Genomic DNA, 20,914 nt, shown 5'->3' with positions numbered 1-20,914 from the left:
TTGTTTGTGTGTGTGTTTTTATATGGCCCCGTGATGCACATTAGCTTAAAGTGTGTTAAATGTCCCCATATATCACAGAACTGAAAGTGTGTTCTAAATACCTACTATCTATCTACTATTTAGTATGACTGTCTTTTATTGGTTTGGGTTTTATTGGTGTGTATTTGTTAACCCCCTGCACTGCATGTTTTGTATTGATTTTATTGTTGTATTGCACAAGTTGTTTTTCGTGCTAGGCCTGTCCCCTTTCTTTCCCCAAATGTATTTGAGCTAATTATATACTTTTCACTTTATTATCTTATCTGCCTCACTGATGTATTGCCCTAACCTTTTAATATATACTGTGTAGTTATATATAAATAAAGTTGTTACATTTTCCACAAATGCCTCTCGTACATTGTTCCTGTTAAAGGGGAAGTTGGTCAAAGTTTACACTCTAGGGGTTCCTCCTGCCCCCTCAACAAGCGGGAGGTGGCGTAGTCAGGATATTAGTACCAATTTGTTCGCTTGTACAATTAAAATTGTTGTTCTACAATTTATGTGTCATTTATTTATGTCAACATTGTGCATTATCTATGTCAGGGTTGGGCAACTTTGATGATGGAGAGGGCCACTATATTTTCAGTCACTCCAGGGGGTCACAATGCATATACTGTCAAAAATAGCAAAAATAGCAGTCTACAAGCTCAAAATGTGTTGTGCTTTGATGCGTTTTGAGCTTGTAGATTGGCTATTGGAAAACTGAATTATGTTTTAGCTATTTTTGAATTGGTTATGGTTTTGAATTATTATTATTATTATTATTATTATTATTTTCCCAAATGGATTCATATGGTATGTTACCTTAATAACTTAATTACAAATTCATTGGACATGAAAGAAGGCAATAACATTTTAATACTAGTATTAAGTCATTAAGGGCGTTTTACTAGTTAGTAATTACACTTGTTGCAAGGTCCCCATTAATCACATTAGAGCGGACCTTGTGTGAATTATTTAAATGATATTCAAATGAGGTCCCCATCAACCATGTTAACCAGATTTTTCACAAGTCCCCATATGGCATGGTCCAGCAATTACTTCATCAATTCTGATATTTAAAGTCGTGTATAAGCTTACAAAGCCATAGTTGTTATACCTGATTTTTTTCATAGCTGTATAACCTTTAGAAAGGGTGGTCCCCACGAGGGATGAAAAAAATGTTGGTCCCCACAAACCACAAAAACCAGTATGTGTGTGTGTGTGTGTGTGTGTGTGTGTGTGTGTGTGTGTGTGTGTGTGTGTGTGTGTGTGTGTGTGTGTGTGTGTGTGTGTGTGTGTGTGTGTGTGTGTGTGTGTGTGTGTGTGTGTGTGTGTGTGTGTGTGTGTGTGTGTGTGTGTGTGTACACGCGCGCGGCAGTGTATTAAATGTAAAGAGATTAGACTCGGTCGCATCAGCACTCCGTCAGTTTTCTTGTCTTATAATATGTTGTTACTGAGCTGTAAGAATATATAGTGTGGTGTTGAAGATGGCATTTATAATGTAATGTGCATATTCCTGAATCCCCCCCGGGGATCAATAATAGAGGTGTATCTCATGTGAGCATATTGCTCTGTTATGCAGCAACACTGGGTTGTTACATGAGTACAGAGCTTCTACTTCACTCATACCTGAAACTTTCTCTTCTTCTCCTTTTCCCTCTCTATGAGTTTGACCTTCTGTCCATCTCCCCTCTCATTCACCCTCACGCTATCTATTTTTCTCTCCCTGCATCACTCCCCTTCTCCCATTCATTCTCAGTATCTCTCTCTCTCTCTGCATTCTCCTCTCTCTTGCTCTCCCTCCACTCCTGTCCGTCTCTTCAAAGTCTCGACACGTCCCTTTCAAGTGGAGCCTCCTCATATGCCATTCCCTTTCTCTCTCTCTCTCCTGTCTCTCCTCTCTCTTAGAAACGCTGGTTTCTCCTCAGAGGATGAGGAGAAACCAGCGTCCATGCGGTATCAATCCCCCACAGACGACCACCTCTCTACTACTGTTCTTTGCTCGTCTCTCTTTCTTTCTTCCACCCTTCCGAACCGTCTCATCTTCTAACTTTCACTGTCAGACACACATATCAGTCTTGTAGGCCGATAGATGTTTCTCCATGCACTTCATTTTCTAGGATTGTTGGAAACACACATCAGAGTCATACAGTATGTACATTGTAGGATTTTGCCAGTGGACTGCGGCCTCTGGCTCCCTCTGGTTTAATCAGCGCTGGCTTTTATTTGTACCCCTCAATTTCACTGTAATCAGACAGATGTGTCATATGAACGCACACACGTACGTACACTAGGGCATTCATTAAAAAACCGAAGCATCGACACATCGACTTCATTAACACAAGTCGATTCAAATTATGAGTCGAAAGTAAAAAAGAAAAAAGAAAAAAAACATTTTCATTTGTTTTCCCCATATTATTTTTGCTCTGTGTGCGTGTGTGTACAGAATTCAAACTGTAGGATTGGTTATTGTCATGGACATAAGTCATTCTTTCCCTTTGCATCGGAGTTCAACCACAGCCTTATATTAATTAACAATAACAACCTGAAGCTGTGTTCTCCTTTGATTTGCGCTCTCAGTGTGTCCCACTAATTGACTGTTGAACTGGCTGTGTTAGAGTGAGAAGTACAGAAGCGCGCAAACTTTCTCCCCCCCACCCCCGTGCTGACAGTGACTAGCTTTACGCACAGGACGCATGAATCTCTCCGTCTCCGGTCAGTGCGGGTTGTTTGCATGGCTCAGAAAAGACGAAGCTTGAGGACGTTATGCTTGGAGTTGTTGTGGAGGAGGAGGAGGAGGAACAAGGAAATGTTGTTCACGGAGGAGGAGGAGGAAATGTTCACGTCGTGAACGTGGAAGGTAGCAGATTGTATTCTGATCTGATGATGTGCCAAACTGCTGCTGGCTGCAATAATGTTAATTATACCTATGACCCATGTCTTCCATTGTGTTCTGAAGGTACACAAGGTATTTTGTATTGTGTTCATATTGCTGGAGCGAGCCGTTGTGCTGCGCTGCGCTGTGCTGCGCTCAGTGTGCTGTGCCAATTATGCCTCGTCTGTCTGTTGCGTTCTCTTTCTGGTCTATGTGCGCGTGTGTGCCACTGCCTGCACTGTTTAGTGTTTACTATTAAATGTATATGTTTTGATAATCATCGCCTTGCCATAGATACAGTGTGTGTAGCCTATGTGTTTTCTAATGGGTTTCTGTGCCATATCAGAGAGGCCACTGTGTGCGCTGTGTGTTTAGTGCGGCTCCGTTTGACATGCTCTGTCGTTTGACATGCTCCGTATTTGAGCGCACGCACCCCCATTCATCCCCTGTTAAAGTCCTCCCGGGGATCCATCCCCCCCCCCCCCCGTCATAAAACGATGCATCGACTCAACTTCGACTTTACTGTCTGACAAGTCGAGTGGGGAAAATCTCAACTCGTTAATGCCCAAGTACACACACACACACACACACACACACACACACACACACACACACACACACACACACATTCTGTTTTTCTCCCTTGTGAATTTTTTTTTTGTCAGTGTCATTGTAGTCATATTACGTCTCATCACAGCAAACCAGTCATGGTGTTTACATCGACCATATCCATTCTTCTAGTGTTCATTGCACGCTATAGTTGTGTTTGTGTCAGAAGTGAGGGAGAGAGTAAAGGTGGCCTTACACTAGCCGATTTTTTTTCAATCTTAAATCTGATAGCACCACACACTACAGGATAATCGGAGCGGGGCAGAGCAAATATCAAACATCGGGCCGATCCCGATCGCGCTTTGAGCGGTCGGGCACCCCCCGAGCGTAAAAAATGCCCGATTATCGGCTAGTGTAAGGCCACCTTAAAGGGAGAGCGACAGAAGAGAGAGGGGTAGAGCATTCTGTGTAACGAGTACACCTGCTTTGGTGGTTAAGGCTGCACACGACATAACATCATCAGTCAACCTGCACCTGTTCTCACACACACACACACACACACACACACACACACACACACACACCAAGCGTCAGTGGGTAGGCGACGTCTAGGCCATGTAGGGTCAGTCATTAATAAAGTGTACCAGATGGTTTGTCTGGAGCACAACTGTGTTGAATAGCCACAGGAGGGACGGATAGAGCGAGGGATGGATAGAGAGAGACGAAGAGAGGGGTGGAGCGGAAAACAGAATGTTTCCCAATAGCCACGGGAGGGGACGGAAGGTGGTGTGTGTGTGTGTGGAGAAGAGGAGGCGAACCGGGGAGGTGGTGGGATGGGGGGCATGGGAGGGGAGGGGGGTGGGTTCAATAGGAAGTCTCAGAATAGCTACAAACGAGCCAGAATGAGAGATGGATGGAAGAGAGGGACAGGAGATGGACGGGGTGGCTTCTGATTGGCCACGACACGCTCTAGAAATAACAAGGAGAGGTCTGGCAGCATCATGGTAATGGATGCTTTCTGATGGAAACCAATGAAAAATGAACTGGTATCACTTTGCATGCTGGTGGTGTTCAAGCACTAAAAGTACCTGAACCCTGCTGATACAGTGGCACTACACTACCTTTGAATCACTTAACTAGCTGAGAACCCATATTCATTCATCAACATTTTATTATTATTATTATTATTATACATTTTTGAGGGGCACTAGCTCATCCAACATCTGGCTTTTGAAATACATATGCATACATATGGCAGCCAAGTCTATTGACTTTGGCTGCCAAGTCTATGGACTTTTAATGTTTCCTCAGAGCACTTTAACCAAACATTTCCAGGCACCCCTTACTTCATACAGGTGTTTTTTGAGGGACGCTAGCTGGCTGAGCAAAGTACACATTGAAGATAAAAGTGAGGGCAGCAAAGTGAAGAGGCCAAAAGTGATTGGCCGGAATGACATTTTGTGATGATTTGATTGGCTGAGCACGGAATGTGATGATGTATGATGATAAGAGTGCCCCTCACTTCACACACAAGTGTGATTTTTATCTTTAGCTTTATTTTTCCAGGTAGGTTCACAGAGCACAAATAGATTGCTCCAGTTCCACTGGATTGATGATTGTCATATTCAACAACAGGGCAATAACAGAACAGAACAGAATAGGTAACGCTAGTGTAGCAGCTCTTTGTGTTATCTGTACAAGGTTAACTGCTTCTGTTACTATATTTACAGTCATAGCAGGCAGTACATGCCAAGTCCATGAGGTGCCTATTAAAGGTAATAAAAAGACTACGGGACAACAGAAAGACACAAGCTATGAGTCAGATACACCGAGAAACAGGCGTGTGTGAGTGAGAGCGTGCACACGTGTACACGGGACAGAACGGCGGGCAGAGAAAGGCAGAGAAGCCAGCGAGCGATAGTCCAGCTGGCGTGCCGTCCAGGTGTCGGGTGGTATCTCCACAGGTTTAAGTTATTACCTCCATATGCAATCTACCTGTGATGAATGAGAGAGGAGAAGAACGACGAAGAACGCAGGATGGAGGGAGGAAGAGGCGAGGAGGAGAGGACGGGGATAAGAGGCATGAAGGGGAGAAGGGAGCGAGATCCCGGGGATGGAGGGATGTGAAGAAGAGGGGAATAGGAGGGTTTGAAGATAAAGTGATGTGAGTCCTATTAGCTCGGAGCCTCCTAATCATCCCCAGGTGACTGGAACTTAGCCTTGATAAATGGACCTTGTGTGTGTGTGTGTGTGTGTGTGTGTGTGTGTGTGTGTGTGTGTGTGTGTGTGTGTGTGTGTGTGTGTGTGTGTGTGTGTGTGTGTGTGTGTGTGTGTGTGTGTGTGTGTGTGTGTGTGTGTGTGTGTGTGTGTGTGTGTGTGTGTGTGTGTGTGTGTGTGAAATTGTGTGTCTGAAGGGGAATGGAAAATATTGAATTTTCTTTGTAAATGAGGATCTGCAGGAGAGAGAGGAATAAAAGGTGATCAAGGGAAGGAGATGGAGAGGAAAAAGTGAAAGTAAGGGGGGATACACAGACGGACAGAGGGGGAAAGAGAGAGAGAGAGGCTGAGACAGATTAACAGTTGTAGTGGGACAGTGTTTTTAATTTCCCCAGGTTGTAATTGGTTAAGAACTCCATTACCCACGAGGCACCAGTGCAGCAGCTGTCAGAGCCAAACATCTGGCCAAGTTGCGAGTAGTTCCGTCTTCAAGCATCACTATCATTTATCTACGCCTGGACTCACACATACCAACACACACGCATGGACACACACACACACACACACACACACACACACACACACACACACACACACACACACACACACACACACACACACACACACACAGAGAGACACACACACACAGAGACACACACAGAGACAAGCACACACCAATTGCATACAGGAATGGTGCAGTCAGGCGTTCAGACATATTCCCTCTGTGTCTCACACACATACGCACACACACACACACACACATGCACATGTGAGCTTGCACGCACACGCATCAGGGGAGAGGATAACACCTGACTGCAGGTAATGTAACATGGCATTAAGGTTGAGCTAATGGTTAAGATGCTGTCGGGGGCCAGGTTGGAGTGTGCAGTGATGAATGAGGGTAGAGAATGCTAATAGTCGGTAGAATGGATCACTTAAATTATTATGTCCCTTAATTTTCATGATGGGCTCATATTCTTCCCTTCTGCTGCAGGGCCACAGTAGACTGTTCACTAATACAATGTGATGAAGCAGGCTGTCACACTAACAATGACCCAGTGTCCCAGCCATGTACACAATGCTATCATCCACTTGGCTTTAGTTTATTTTACTTTTATTTATTTTTTTAAGAAGGGTCAGTACATTCATTAATTGGGATTTTCCTTGCCATTGAGGACACATTTAACAAAAGTGACTGGAGTTGCCCTAAATGGGGGGGGGGGGGGGGGGTTATGATTTTAGGTGTATAATTACGTGTATGTTTCAGTTGACTTATGGCCTCTTGGGTATTATAGTCCTGATGCAATACGTCGACAGTCTGCTGACCTCTGCAGAGGACATAGTGCATGGTCACATGCACCGAAGGGAATAGTCACTGTGACCGCTTTATCAAGTGTTTACCTCGCTCGCTCTCTGACACACTAACGCACGCACACACACACACACACACACACACAGTCACACACACACACACACACACACACACACAGTAGAGCCTTGGGTAGGGGGTCGATAGTGCTAACATCTGTCTGTCATTAGGGAAAGACACAAGGGCACAGACCGGAGACCCAGAGGCAGTTATGAGCTTGAGCAAGATCACTGTTACCTTGCCCCGTAACACACTGGCACAAAGACATGCACGCACGCACACACACTCATATGACTATAAATGAGGCAGTTCAGTGTATTCGTTGAGTTAAATACAGCCATTTTCACTTATAAATACCACATCCACACACAGAAATGGCATCGTGTGTGTGTGTGTGTGTGTGTGTGTGTGTGTGTGTGTGTGTGTGTGTGTGTGTGTGTGTGTGTGTGTGTGTGTGTGTGTGTGTGTGTGTGTGTGTGTGTGTGTGTGTGTGTGTGTGTGTGTGTGTGTGTGTGTGTGTGTGTGTGTGTGTGTGTGTGTGTGTGTGTGTGTGTTCGTGCCGCTTTGTACGCACAAACACACATCACACACACAGAAGGTCTTGTTCACAAACGACGTTGCTGGTTTAGTGTGTGCCCACGGGACTGTATGTGGGGAATTGAAGTCTCACAACACTGATTGGCTAACTCAAAGCTTTCTCTCTCTCTGTCTGTCTCTATCTCTCTCTCTCTCTCTCTCTCTCTCTCTCTCTCTCTCACACACACACACACACACACACACACACACAAAGTACCTATCACATTAGACTTAGACTACAGGGGCCCATCTAACTGGTGCTAATAGTGTCTCTGTGTGTGTGTGTGGGGGGGGGGGGGGGGGGGTCTGTGTTATTTGATTAGATTCATCATTTAACCTTTTTATTTTATTTATTACAATTAGTTATATTTTGTTAGATTAAATCTGCATTTGGTTAAAATGCATGTATATATACACCAGTAAGACGCCCTCCTCCCTGAGGAGCATCCTGAGCGCACGCATCCGCCTGGGTGACAGCAGACTGCTGGGCGAGCGCTGGCGCTTTGGCATGGGGGGCGTCAGGTCAACATATGGAATGAATTCTGTACTGGCCATATAAGGAGCTTGTCTTGAGTCTACAGGGTTTGATGAGGTCAGATCAACATATGGAATGTCAGAACAGCTCAGCTCCATATATGGAGATCTAAGGGTGGCAGCAGGGGCAGTGTCAGGGTTTGATGAGGTCTGGCCATATATGGAGCGTAAAAAATGTTTTCTTCCAGACAGCAGAGATATGATGTAATATTAAACAGCTTCATTAAACTGGATACATGAAAAATGAGCTTAGTCTAGTCCCAATCATGTCAAATATAGTTGTTGATGAGTTTTCCATTAACAATGTTGTCAACATGAATGCATAATGCATCCGTGTACACGTGTGCATGTCTGTCTGTCTGTCTGTATTTGCAAACGTGCGTGTTCTGTATTCTTCCCTAGCAACACACAGCCTCTGTCCATGGTGTGTGCATGGTGTGTGTTTGTGTGTATACATCCATGTAGTGTCACTTCCCAGTAGACACAGCATCCGTCTCTGGCGGCAACAACAGATGGACGTCATGGTAACAACCATCGTTCATCATCACCACAGTGACAGGCCCACTGACGCACACACACACACACACACACACACACACACACACACACACCACACACACCACACACACCACACACACCACACACACACACACACACACACACACACACCACACACACACACACACACACAGAGTGGCTGTGCATTGCTGGGTTGTCACTAATACAACCTCAACAGCATGCTAGATTAACTTCTGTGGTTGACGGAACTAACAGACAAATACATGCACAGGCATATTTTTGAATTCAATATATTATATTTTATTGCTACACACAACAAAATCGACAAGTACGGCAGGAACTCCAAATGCCTCCCACGGAACTCCATAAGATGGGCATGAAATGGACACAGTCAGACGGATACGGAAATCTCCATATATGGCATACAAAGGGACACGGACAAACAGGCGGGTACCGCGGGTACTCTGCCAATGTGTACATTGGGTATTGCATAACTGAGTGGGACCTTGGGATACATCACTGAGGATACGTCCCAGGTGCATCCATGTGATGTATTTTTGTTTTAACTCTATCTCTACCACTAGCTGTTAGCATGAACTCCAGTTCCAGTTGCCAGCACACGCGTTCACTTTAAAAAGTCGGAGTTTGCCCGCCCCCCACACACTCTCTCTACACACACTCTAGTATCATTGGAACACGCACACACTCTTTACCTCTCGTCAGAAGCGTTTACATGGCGGCAGCATCGCGGTACAAAGGCACAAATTATATCCCAAATGTGGATGGCAGAAAGTCCACCAAGGACAGCGATCCAAGAATCTGACTTAAGGAGGTTTGAAAATCCTCCTTTAAACTGCTTTGCACTGTGAATATATTTGCAACCCCATAGTTGGAACAGTGGGGCATTGCTATAGCAACCGGACCAATGTTAAAGGCTTCCGTAGGCGGAGTATACGTTGCGGTACGTATATATATACGGACTTGGGATATGACGCCACCTAGCGTCGACATACGTATATATACGGACTTGGGATATGACGCCACCTAGCGTCGACATACGTATATATACGGACTTGGGATATGACGCCACCTAGCGTCGACATACGTATATATACGGACTTGGGGGAAAAAAGAGTTAACACAGACAGACAAAAAGACAGAGAGAGAGACGGGCAACCACCATGACAATGGATCAATACCAGGATGAATTGGCTATTTTCTATTTGTAGTTGTTGTCTTAGGGAGCATTCCTCTGAGAACTCGCACCCTGTATCTCCCTCTCCATCCTCATTGGCTGAAATATTGGCAGTTGAAAGGTCAGCCCGACAAGGTCAGCCCTGCGCTTTGATCAGATCACCCCTCTGCCGCGATCCTCTCATCTCTCTGTCCATCCATCCTCTGGATGAGCAGCTCTCCATCTCTGCTCTGGGTGAACAGAGAGATGAGCGGCAGCAGTGGCTCAGGGGTAGAGTGGCCGGTAGAGCAGGTGGATGGAGAACTGAGAGGTTCCTAGTTCGATCCCGGGCTACCCCAGAGTGTCCTCGAGCAGGACGCAAATTGCAGGTTGGTGCCTTGCATGGTTGTCTCCACCAGGCCGAAGGCATGGGGAGAGAGTATGTTTTGCACTCCGTCCGTGTGTCCTTCCTTCCGTCTGTCCGTCCGTCCGTCCTTCCGTTATCAGCTAATCTCTCTGGATAAAAGCGCTATATAAATGCACCATTTACCATTTACTTTTACTCATTTATGCTGAAGTTTAGGCATAAAAAAATCGTGTGAAGGGAGGGGTGCTTTTATACATCATCACATTCCGGCCAATCACTTTTGGCGTCCTCACTTTTCTGTCCTCACTTATTCTCCTCACTTTCCAAGCCAATCGCTATGGGGTACACATGCAGTCATGCACGCACAAAGCTGGACATGTTTTTGAAAAACAAAAACATGAAAAGCAGAAATATGGGGGTTTCTGCCCAACAGCAACAGTATGAGAAGAGTTGTGGTAGTGGATGGAATGAGAGTGAAGGACTGAGATTGTAATAGGAGTCTATGCATAGCAGTGATGGGCATTTTCTGGTTCCATCGATCTAGACCCCATTTTTATTTTTCTCCATAGAGATTTCCAAAAATATTTACGTATATGAATAATTTATTGTAAACCCAGAATCAAGCCACCCAGGCCCCTAGTAAATCATGACCATAAAACATTTGATTCTTTGAAAATAAATAAATAAATTGAATATTTAAATATGCCTACTATATATAAAAACTAATGTTTTATGTTCATGATTCACGAGGAGCCTGGATGGCTCCATTCAAATTGATATCAATATTCTTTGGAAATCTTTATGGGAAAAAAAATGAATGGGGTCTGGTTTGGTGGAACTGCTGTGCCCTATAGGTTTCTGCTCGGGTGGGAATGTTTACTCAGCGCTATGCTTAATAAAGAATAAGCCATAGTGTGAAATATAAGTAGGAAGAGAGAGGAGAGATTTGAGCCCTCCTCCCCTTCTTGTCCCCGCCTCGTCTCCTCAACTAGATGAGCAGAACAATGATGGAGTGACATTATACTACATTTGACACAATACATCTGTTGATTTATAGAATTTGTAACTAAATTACCTGTGTGTGTGTGTGTGTGTGTGTGTGTGTGTGTGTGTGTGTGTGTGTGTGTGTGTGTGTGTGTGTGTGTGTGTGCGTGTGCGTGCGTGCGTGCGTGCGTGTGTGCACGTGCGTGTGTGCACGTGCGTGCGTGCGAACGTACATGCATATGTGTCTGTGTGTGTGCACATGTTATTGAACTAGCTGAATTCTGCTGGGAGCTCATTGGGGGTCGAGGAATTGTAACCTGAGGTTGCCTCTATATCCTGCGGGTGCTCACACAAACATATCCATGCACAGGGGGAAAAGGAAAGACACACACACACACACACAGAACAGCTGATTAGACTATCTGGAAGATGGGGGGAGGGCATTGAAAGGTGTAGAAGAGCCCTGATGAGAGGATTGTTTTCACCCAAGGTCCTCCAGGCAAAGAGGGGATGGAGAGACGGGTTGGATATGGAGACGGATAGAACAGAGGGAAGACATGATGATGAGCAGGATAAGTTCCCCTCACTGGAGAGCCTCACGGCAGAAAGGGAGGAGAAGGATGGAGAGATGGAGAGGGTGGGTGGAGAGGGAGAGAGGGGGGGATTGCAGTCACTGCAGAGCCTCGCGTAGCCTAAGGGTTGGGGGGGTGGGGGGGTGGGGGGACAGGAGGACAGGAAGGAAATGTGAGAGAATGGAAGATGGACTCTGGATGATGAGAGGATTGCACTAGAGAGGCTGTAGGCAAAGAGAGAGAGAGAGAGAGAGCGCGACGGACGGACGGACGGACGGACGGATGGATGGATGGATGGATGGATGGACGGATGGATGGATGGATGGGGGAAGAGTTAGTGATGGAGAAAAGGAGGAGGATGGAGTGAAACAAATTGACTGTTAGATAACATAAGGATTATAATAGCTAACTTTTGCCACTAATATCATTCTCCTCTCCTCTCCTCTCCAGTCTCTCTCTCTCTCTCTCTCTCTCTCTCTCCTCTCTCTCTCTCTCGCTCTCTCTCTCTCTCTCTCTCTCGCTCTCTCTCTCTCTCTCTCTCTCTCTCTCTCTCCACACCCTTTCATCTCCCAGACTCCCCTCCCTCTCCTCTACTACTTAAGACAAATGGAGAAGATAAAAACTGGAATTATAGAATTCTCTAATGAAAGTATCCCCCAGCCCCCCACCCCCCCCCCCCCTCCTCCCCAGCCGGACACACGCACACACACATGCACGCGTGTGGTTTAGAATTTGGACTGTGTGCACCTGACTTAATTCAGCTTTCTGTTCTTGTACGATCACATAGACTTACCGTTGCTGTCCTTGGGCTGTCTTGTATGACATGATCTAATGATGTCCATGTGTGATAGCATGACGACGTGTGCAGGCCGTGTTACATATGTACAGAGTTGGCCTGAGGACACCAAACCTCGCCCTTACATGCTGAGGATAGGAGGAGAGCTGGGGAGGAAAACTGGGGGGGGTAAAGAGAGAGAGAGAGAGAGAGACATTAATATAAAGAAAGAAAAACTAATGCCCTCCCCCCCTCCCCCTCTTAGCTACAGTAGACTAGCATGTGCGCGCATCCTACCCCCCTTAGCCAGACATGGCCTAATCAGCTGGCTAATTAGCACTCTTTGTAACTCCATCTGCCCCATGCAACTGATTGCATTAACAACTGGCACACATCAAACACTCATGTCTAAGGCTTTTGCATTTCATTACTCATTAAGGACATACAAGGTTAAGGCCAAGCTCTGAGCTGGGAGAAAAATAATGGCACAATGAGAAAATGAGAAATATTTTTTTTTTGCATAGCTGGTGGGCAAATAAATCTATTTTCCCCCCACAGATTCCATATTTTATGTAAAGGGAGGTATTTGCGGTGTTTCTGCAGGCAGTGTTGGTGTTAGCCCATGGCCATTACATTCTGTACAGTATGTCCATAATAGTATATTATGTTCTGTTACTTTATGTCTGTATTCTACCTGGTTTTGTTTTTGTTGTTAAAAATACAATATAAAAAAGACATATCAGAAATGAAATATGGGACAATAAATGCAAGGGATCTCTGTACAGTCTGTAATCCACTTATGTCAGGAATCGTTCCACCGACCGACTTCAAATTCACCACGCACGTTGCATATCACCCGAGAGAGTGCCGTGTCCGCTGTCGAGTCGGTCGGATAGGCTGATGGGTTGTCCATAACGTGGTTGCCGTGGCAACCCCAGCCTAATGTTGCGTTTACACGGGCAGACACAACGACGCAGTCTACCATTCATTGTTAATGGAAGCCAGTGACATGACGATGCAAAGACGCAATGATGCATGTAGCTCCTCCAAATGATATTCCCATTCGTCTTTGCGCCTTGCGTCTGCGCGTGGGAACGCACCTTAGGGCCAGCTGACCGGACAGCGGGCGCGCCTCTGATGTCACGCTCATGTCACCATGACTCAACCATAACCATATAAGGAGTTCCCAATGCAGCATAACAGGGACCAGGACTGACAAATACAGATGTCTCCATACGGGCATAAAAGGTACAAGGAGTAACAGATCCAGATATCCATCCATGGGCATATCGGTCTGATAGGCAGTGTGATGTAGGTGTCACACTGCTCAGTTTGCACTTATTTCAAAGTAAGAAGATACAAAATAAAGGTTGTTATTATGTGGACAAGCAAAAGTGTTCCGAGGAAGCCTGTAAGAATACACTACAAATCAAAGGTTTCAGTGCAAATGACAGCTGTCATGACTATTTTTGTTTCCATACTCTGATGTTTCGGTAGATTGATGACTGATTGATGGATTAGTGTCAGGCTGTTGTTTTTTTATCTTGAGTTATGAGTTGTGTATACATATACATAGATTACACACACACACACACACACACACACACACACACACACACACAATGTGCACTGATACTGCAGTAGGTGTCTAGAATGATGTCGGTAACATCAAGCAGTAAAACACGCTTACATTTTTTATTGAGTTCAATGTGACTGTTAGGATTTCTGTGTGTAATCCCTATTTTATAATCTTTGCAGAAAAAACAGAGGACAAAAGAACTGAGTCAACTCTTCCATTCTTACAACCCATACGACCACAAGGTAGGACTGTCTGTCTGTCTGTCTGTCTGTCTGTCTGTCTGTCTGTCTGTCTGTCTGTCTGTCTGTCTGTCTGTCTGTCTGTCTGTCTGTCTGTCTGTCTCTGTTTAATTTCATTTTGAGTATTTCATCATCCATCTCGCTCTCTCACTTCCCATCCTTCGGCCATTGCTTGTGTATTAACCTGTCTTGGTGTATTGATCTTTCTCATTCTCAGCACACTTAATTCACTTATAAACGCTCATTCACGGTGGTTAGCGCTTAAGGGTTGACCACTACTATTAAGTATTAAAACCCATTCACCTTTACACCTGTACATGGCTTCATCTGTATGGCTTGACATTATAAATGGGTAATTGATGACACAGTCACGTCGCTGTGTGTGTGTGTGTGTGTGTGTGTGTGTGTGTGTGTGTGTGTGTGTGTGTGTGTGTGTGTGTGTGTGTGTGTGTGTGTGTGTGTGTGTGTGTGTGTGTGTGTGTGTGTGTGTGTGTGTGTGTGTGTGTGTGTGTGTGTGTGTGTGTGTGTGTGTGACATACAGTATACTGTACCTCTTGTCAGCAATATGACTGATGAGTGGCGCTCAAGTGTTTGTAACTGATTGCACTTTCCAGTAAGCGTGTAGGTTATGTGTGTGGGTGGGTGGGTGCAGAAAAGTGTGAGTACAGATGTGCTTATACGTATGTGCGATTGCGTTGTTGAGGTGTAAGGTCATTCATCGTGAAGAGATTGAACAATGTCAATGTTCAAGCATCTTTCGACAACACTTATCAAGAGAGTGTAGAGTGCTTCTGTATGTGTGTACTTACATAAAGATATGTGTGTATGACAAGTAATGATGAGCTGTGGTACACATATAACATTTCAATCCTGAATATGCAGCCATTTAAAATGTCATGTAAACAAAGCACTGCTATATTTCTATAACAAAAGTCCATAAAGGGTTGCAATGGGTTGTATGCCTGAAGAATTGCATCTCTGAATCCGTATTTGTTCTACTTTTATTCAAAACAAAATCCCAGTCATGCGTGACGACATGCGCCCCCCAGCTCTCAGTTTTCTCCCAAACAAGTCACTCTGTGGTGATTTAGCTGTAATTGAAGTCTAAACGCAAATCAATGTCCTCATCCCAGCTGTCAGACTGCATCACTCACAGCTTAGAACGTTTTAATAAGTTTGACCTTTTCGAGTTTGTAGCTCTGCTGGAGTCTTGGTGGGTTTCTAGTGCCTTTCTGTGCCGGCGCTCAGTGCTAATTAACAGGATTGAAGATAGCTCACGTATTCAGCGCGGGAAGCCATGGACCCTTCACCGCCCACACGACGACACGCACACAGCTCACATGTACATACCATTATATGTGATAGAGTGACAGTGCCAGCTAAAAATGTTTAACACTACAGTAAAAAAAAAAAAAAGAATACAATAAATGTATTTAACACGTTTTAAATCTAAAGGAGATGTTTGGTACTTGAGAGCATGCCTGCTCCTAAAGTAAGGATCCCTGAAGACCCCTGGTAGTAACTAAAGATGTACTGCCTTCTGTTAAGATATTCGTTGAACTGTTTCGTGCTTTAGAGTACAAATTTCATATCTTTGTTTGCCTGTTATATATAGCCGTTTCCTAAAGTGTGGTACTATGATTTGAAATGGAAACTATTATCATCGACATGACCTATTATTTATTATTATTATTATTAGTAGTAGTTGTAGTAGTTCTGTAGTTGAAATAGTATACCTTGTATGTCAAAAAACGTTAATTTCCAGGAAACATGGAACATTTTCAGAAATATTGGAAATAATAATAATAATGCTGTTGTGTGTTAATAAGTATCAATATTCTCCGGTATATGAGCAAAGGTCAACTATAGTTGACTGTATGCCCTTCCCATTCTGTCAAATAGCTGATAACCCTCCAATATGAATATTGATCATATGGTCATTCATGTTATATCTGTGCCTATACTATGCTTCTCAAGTCATCAATACACAGGATATGATCAATACCTTGTGCTAGTCTGCATCTACGTGAAAGTGAAAGAAAGGGTGTCCTGTGTGTGTGTGCGTGCGTGCGTGCATGCGTGCACATGCATGTGAATGTGTCTATGTTGTCTCAAGTGATTGCATTGTCATTTTACAACCTCCGCTAACTGTGATATATGAATTAATGACAATAGCTCAGAAAATGGTCATAAATGTTGCTGCATGTTCATGCATTAGTAACAATGTACCATCATCACATCAGCACTTATAGCCGTTGGATAGGAATAAATGATAGCTGATTGGCTACGTCTGATAATGCCTTTCATTTCATGTTAGATTCCCGTGGGTGTCTGGACTTTCATGGTAATTACATAAAAATGCTCAGTCTATCTATGGATGTCATGTGTTTACAAACTGTGTGTGCTTGCGTGCGACATGCGACCATGCGCGCGACTGTGCGCACATGCGACCATGCGCGTGTGCGACCGTGTGTGTGTGAGGGGAAGAGGGAGAAAGGAAATATATTAGTGTGTCTATGGCCATAATTGCTAACACACATTCTAATATGGACATGCAGGAAATGGGCATTAATAAAGCATGGGGTGGGGGGGGGATTAGAGTCCTCATTGGTCCATAGCTCCGGGCTACCATCCAACAGAATTTAAATATGCAAATGAACTAGCGGTTGTTATTGTTATGTTCTGCTGGACTCCCTTAAGCACTATAAGCTCATTTAGAACCACACATTTACAACATCCTGATAAAAGTAGCCATGAGGGGATCACATGATTGACTGAGACTTCTTTCTTTATTTCTGTCTTTCTTTCTTTCTTTCTTTCTTTCTTTCTTTCTTTCTTTCTTTCTTTCTTTCTTTCTACTTTGCTTTACTATTTGCTGTCTGTGTTACACCATGTTGCCTCTGTCTGTGAAGGATGTACCTGAGTTTGATATATATCTGTGTGTGTGACTTGTGTGCAGCTTGCGTATGAGAGACAGAGAAAGAAAGATAAATGGTGTGTGCGTGTGTGAGAAATACAGTGTGAGCGCGTGTGCGTGCGTGTGCGCGAGAGAGAGAGAGATTCTGTGTGTGATGATTAATGTGAAGTATCCTATAGCCAGATGGTGCTGAACAAGGTCCATCCATCAGCAATGAAAAGACCACTGGGCAGAAAGCTGGCAGAGTGCTTTGTCTAGGACCAAGACCCCACACTGGACACACACACACACACTCACGCATGTAAACACACACATACGCCCGTGCACACTCAAAATCGCACGCACGCACTATCTCTCTCCCCAAGACCTTCTGAGCCATGTTGTGCTGTTTACTTTGTACATATGGTACGTTACATTCTATCCACCATAAACGTTAACGTTTAGCTTTATACAAGTTCCTAGTAGGCAGCCAACATGTGCATGTACAGTAAGTGTCGGTATCAGTTCTTGATGATGGAAATACAGCTTGTTGTACATACTGTATTGACTGTGCTTGGTGTACATGCTCTGGAAGCCTCTCTACTGCTGCTAACTGTATCCTTATTCGCCTTAATTGTCATTGGTCCTTAACCGCTGGATTCGACTTGACGTGAATCTACGTCAATGGCGGTGAATGTGCTTAACAGTTTACAGAGTGAGCAAGTAAGTAAGTACAGAGTAATGCTAAAAGGACACAAAAGCCCCGAGGGCTTGTTTCCATTGTGGCCTTGTGTTTTCAATGCATCAAGAGATATAAAGACATACAATACCATTCAAGAGATCATCAATACTAGGAGCAGTACTTTATGTAAAGTATATTTACAGAAAAACTGGGGGCCCTGGGCGGGGTTATTTGTTTTGACAAGCTAGAAGACTTGGTCCAGTTGCAAAAGGTGCTCTTGTATGCCGGTTTAGAAGGAAGGGTCACACTTTTTGATTGCTGGTGGTAGAACATTCCACATTTTGCTTGGCATAATTATAGAATGAGTTCAGCCCCATGATGTTTGTGCCAAATCTGGGGGGAATGAGATCAATACATACTCAGTCTTTTCAAGCAGTCAGACAGGTTGGCACTGGTCCCTTGAGTGTCTTGAAGACCAGGCCCATGTGGCAAGTTGCTGTACTCTGTCCTCTACCCTGAGCCATGGTAGGCTATGGAACACCATCCCTTCTCTGTCGCACCCTTAGGCTATGGAACACCATCCCTTCTCTGTCGCAGCCCCTAGGCTATGGAACACCATCCCTTCTCTATCGCAGCCCCTAGGCTATGGAACACCATCCCTTCTCTGTCGCAGCCCCTAGGCTATGGAACACCATCCCTTCTCTGTCGCACCCTTAGGCTATGGAACACCATCCCTTCTCTATCGCAGCCCTTAGGCTATGGAACACCATCCCTTCTCTATCGCAGCCCCTAGGCTATGGAACACCATCCCTTCTCTATCGCAGCCCCTAGGCTATGGAACACCATCTCTTCTCCATCGCAGCCCCTAGGCTATGGAACACCATCCCTTCTCCGTCGCAGCCCCTAGGCTATGGAACACCATCCCTTCTCTGTCGCAGCCCCTAGGCTATGGAACACCATCCCTTCTCTGTCGCAGCCCCTAGGCTATGGAACACCAGCCCTTCTCTGTCGCACCCCTAGGCTATGGAACACCATCCCTTCTCTATCGCAGCCCCTAGGCTATGGAACACCATCCCTTCTCTATCGCAGCCCCTAGGCTATGGAACACCATCACTTCTCTATCGCAGCCCCTAGGCTATGGAACACCATCCCTTCTCTGTCGCAGCCCTAGGCTATGGAACACCATCCCTTTTCTGTCGCAGCCCTAGGCTATGGAACACCATCCCTTCTGTCACAGCCCCTAGGCTGTGGAACACCATCCCTTCTGTCACAGCCCCTAGGCTGTGGAACACCATCCCTTCTCTGTCGCACCCCTAGGCTATGGAACACCATCCCCTCTCTATCGCAGCCCCTAGGCTATGGAACACCATCCCTTCTCTGTCGCAGCCCCTAGGCTATGGAACACCATCCCCTCTCTGTCGCAGCCCCTAGGCTATGGAACACCATCCCTTCTCTATCGCAGCCCCTAGGCTATGGAACACCATCCCTTCTCTGTCGCAGCCCCTAGGCTGTGGAACACCATCCCTTCTCTGTCGCAGCCCATAGGCTATGGAACACCATCCTTTCTCTGTCGCAGCCCCTAAGCTATGGAACACCATCCCTTCTCTGTCGCACCCCTAGGCTATGGAACACCATCCCTTCTCTGTCTCAGCCCCTAGAGGCTATGGAACACCATCCCTTCTCTGTCGCAGCCCCTAGGCTATGGAACACCATCTCTTCTCTATCACAGCCCCTAGGCTATGGAACACCATCCCTTCTCTGTCTCAGCCCCTAGAGGCTATGGAACACCATCCCTTCTCTGTCGCACCCCTAGGCTATGGAACACCATCCCTTCTCTATCGCAGCCCCTATAGGCTATGGAACACCATCCCTTCTCTATCGCAGCCCCTAGGCTATGGAACACCATCCCCTACTCTATTAGAACCTCCCCCTCCATTGAAGTTTTTAAATCCATGCTCAAAACCCTGTTTTACTCCCAAGCGTTTGATTGTCCGTGATATTGTTTAGTTTGTTTGTTTTTAACCAATTATTATGATTATTCCTATGATAACTTAAGTTTGCTCATAAATGTGTTTTTTTATTGTCTGTATTTTATGGCGCACCTATTGTCTGTGCTTATGTTGATGAGATGTTCTGTACAGCACTTTGGTACAATGAAAATTGTTTTTAAATGTGCTTTATAAATAAATGTGATTTGATTTGATAATTTTTTACTTGAACAATGAACAATGATCTCGTTTGGAATATAAACAAAAACAAATCTAGAGAGAGTTGAGATGTGACAGCGCAAAGTAGTAATGGAAGATTATACCTTGCGGTTTTGGGGGGAAATGGAAGACCGGCTTTTCAGAGTAAAATCTGCATCTGCTGGGCACTCTAGCGCCTTTATTCTGAAAAATAGAAATGGCACACTTGAAGTGTTAAGAGTTGGAGAGAGATGGAGATTCCTGTTAGCAATGAGTCAGAATCTAGAGCTATTTATCACTTATTCTAACAGAAAATCACTTACAGCTACCTTCAACTGTATTTGAGAATTACACATTATTACATCATAGGCATGCATTGTTTTTGCATTCTTGTAATTTCCAGTCTACAATTATCTGATGCCTGTCTGTCTACAAGCATGATTCACAACAAAGGAAACTTGTTTAACAAGAATATACTGTAGATACATGCCGTTGGGAAAAGTGAAAACACAGTGGTTATTAATCATTAGATTTCTCCACATTTCCCAAGGTATGTAGACACTGTTGTCCTACCCTTGATGTACCCCACGCACACGCGCACACACACACACACACACACACACACACACACACACACACACACACACACAACTGTGTTCACATGCCTGAATGACATGGCTGACAGTCTTCCCTATGGCAAGAGATAAGGGACAGGCTGTCAACATGTCCTGTCACACCTGCGCGGCCATAGAAACTAGGAACTAGAGAGATGGACAAATATAGAGGGCGAACGAGTCGGG

General features: G+C 44.9%; 1 protein-coding gene across 1 annotated transcript in view; it reads left to right on the top strand.

Moving 5' to 3' along the window:
- cdkal1 (CDK5 regulatory subunit associated protein 1-like 1) overlaps positions 1-20,914 on the top strand; it is a 366,940-nt gene that overhangs the window by 266,461 nt on the left and 79,565 nt on the right. The window contains exon 12 of the mRNA XM_079503511.1: positions 14,291-14,353. Within this exon, the coding sequence (XP_079359637.1) occupies positions 14,291-14,353 (63 nt within the window). The remainder of the gene's footprint in view (positions 1-14,290; positions 14,354-20,914) is intronic.

This window comes from Electrona antarctica (genome assembly GCF_951216825.1).
Source record: "Electrona antarctica genome assembly, chromosome: 6".
Taxonomy (NCBI): domain Eukaryota; kingdom Metazoa; phylum Chordata; class Actinopteri; order Myctophiformes; family Myctophidae; genus Electrona; species Electrona antarctica.
This window is presented reverse-complemented; position numbering and strand designations above follow the sequence as displayed.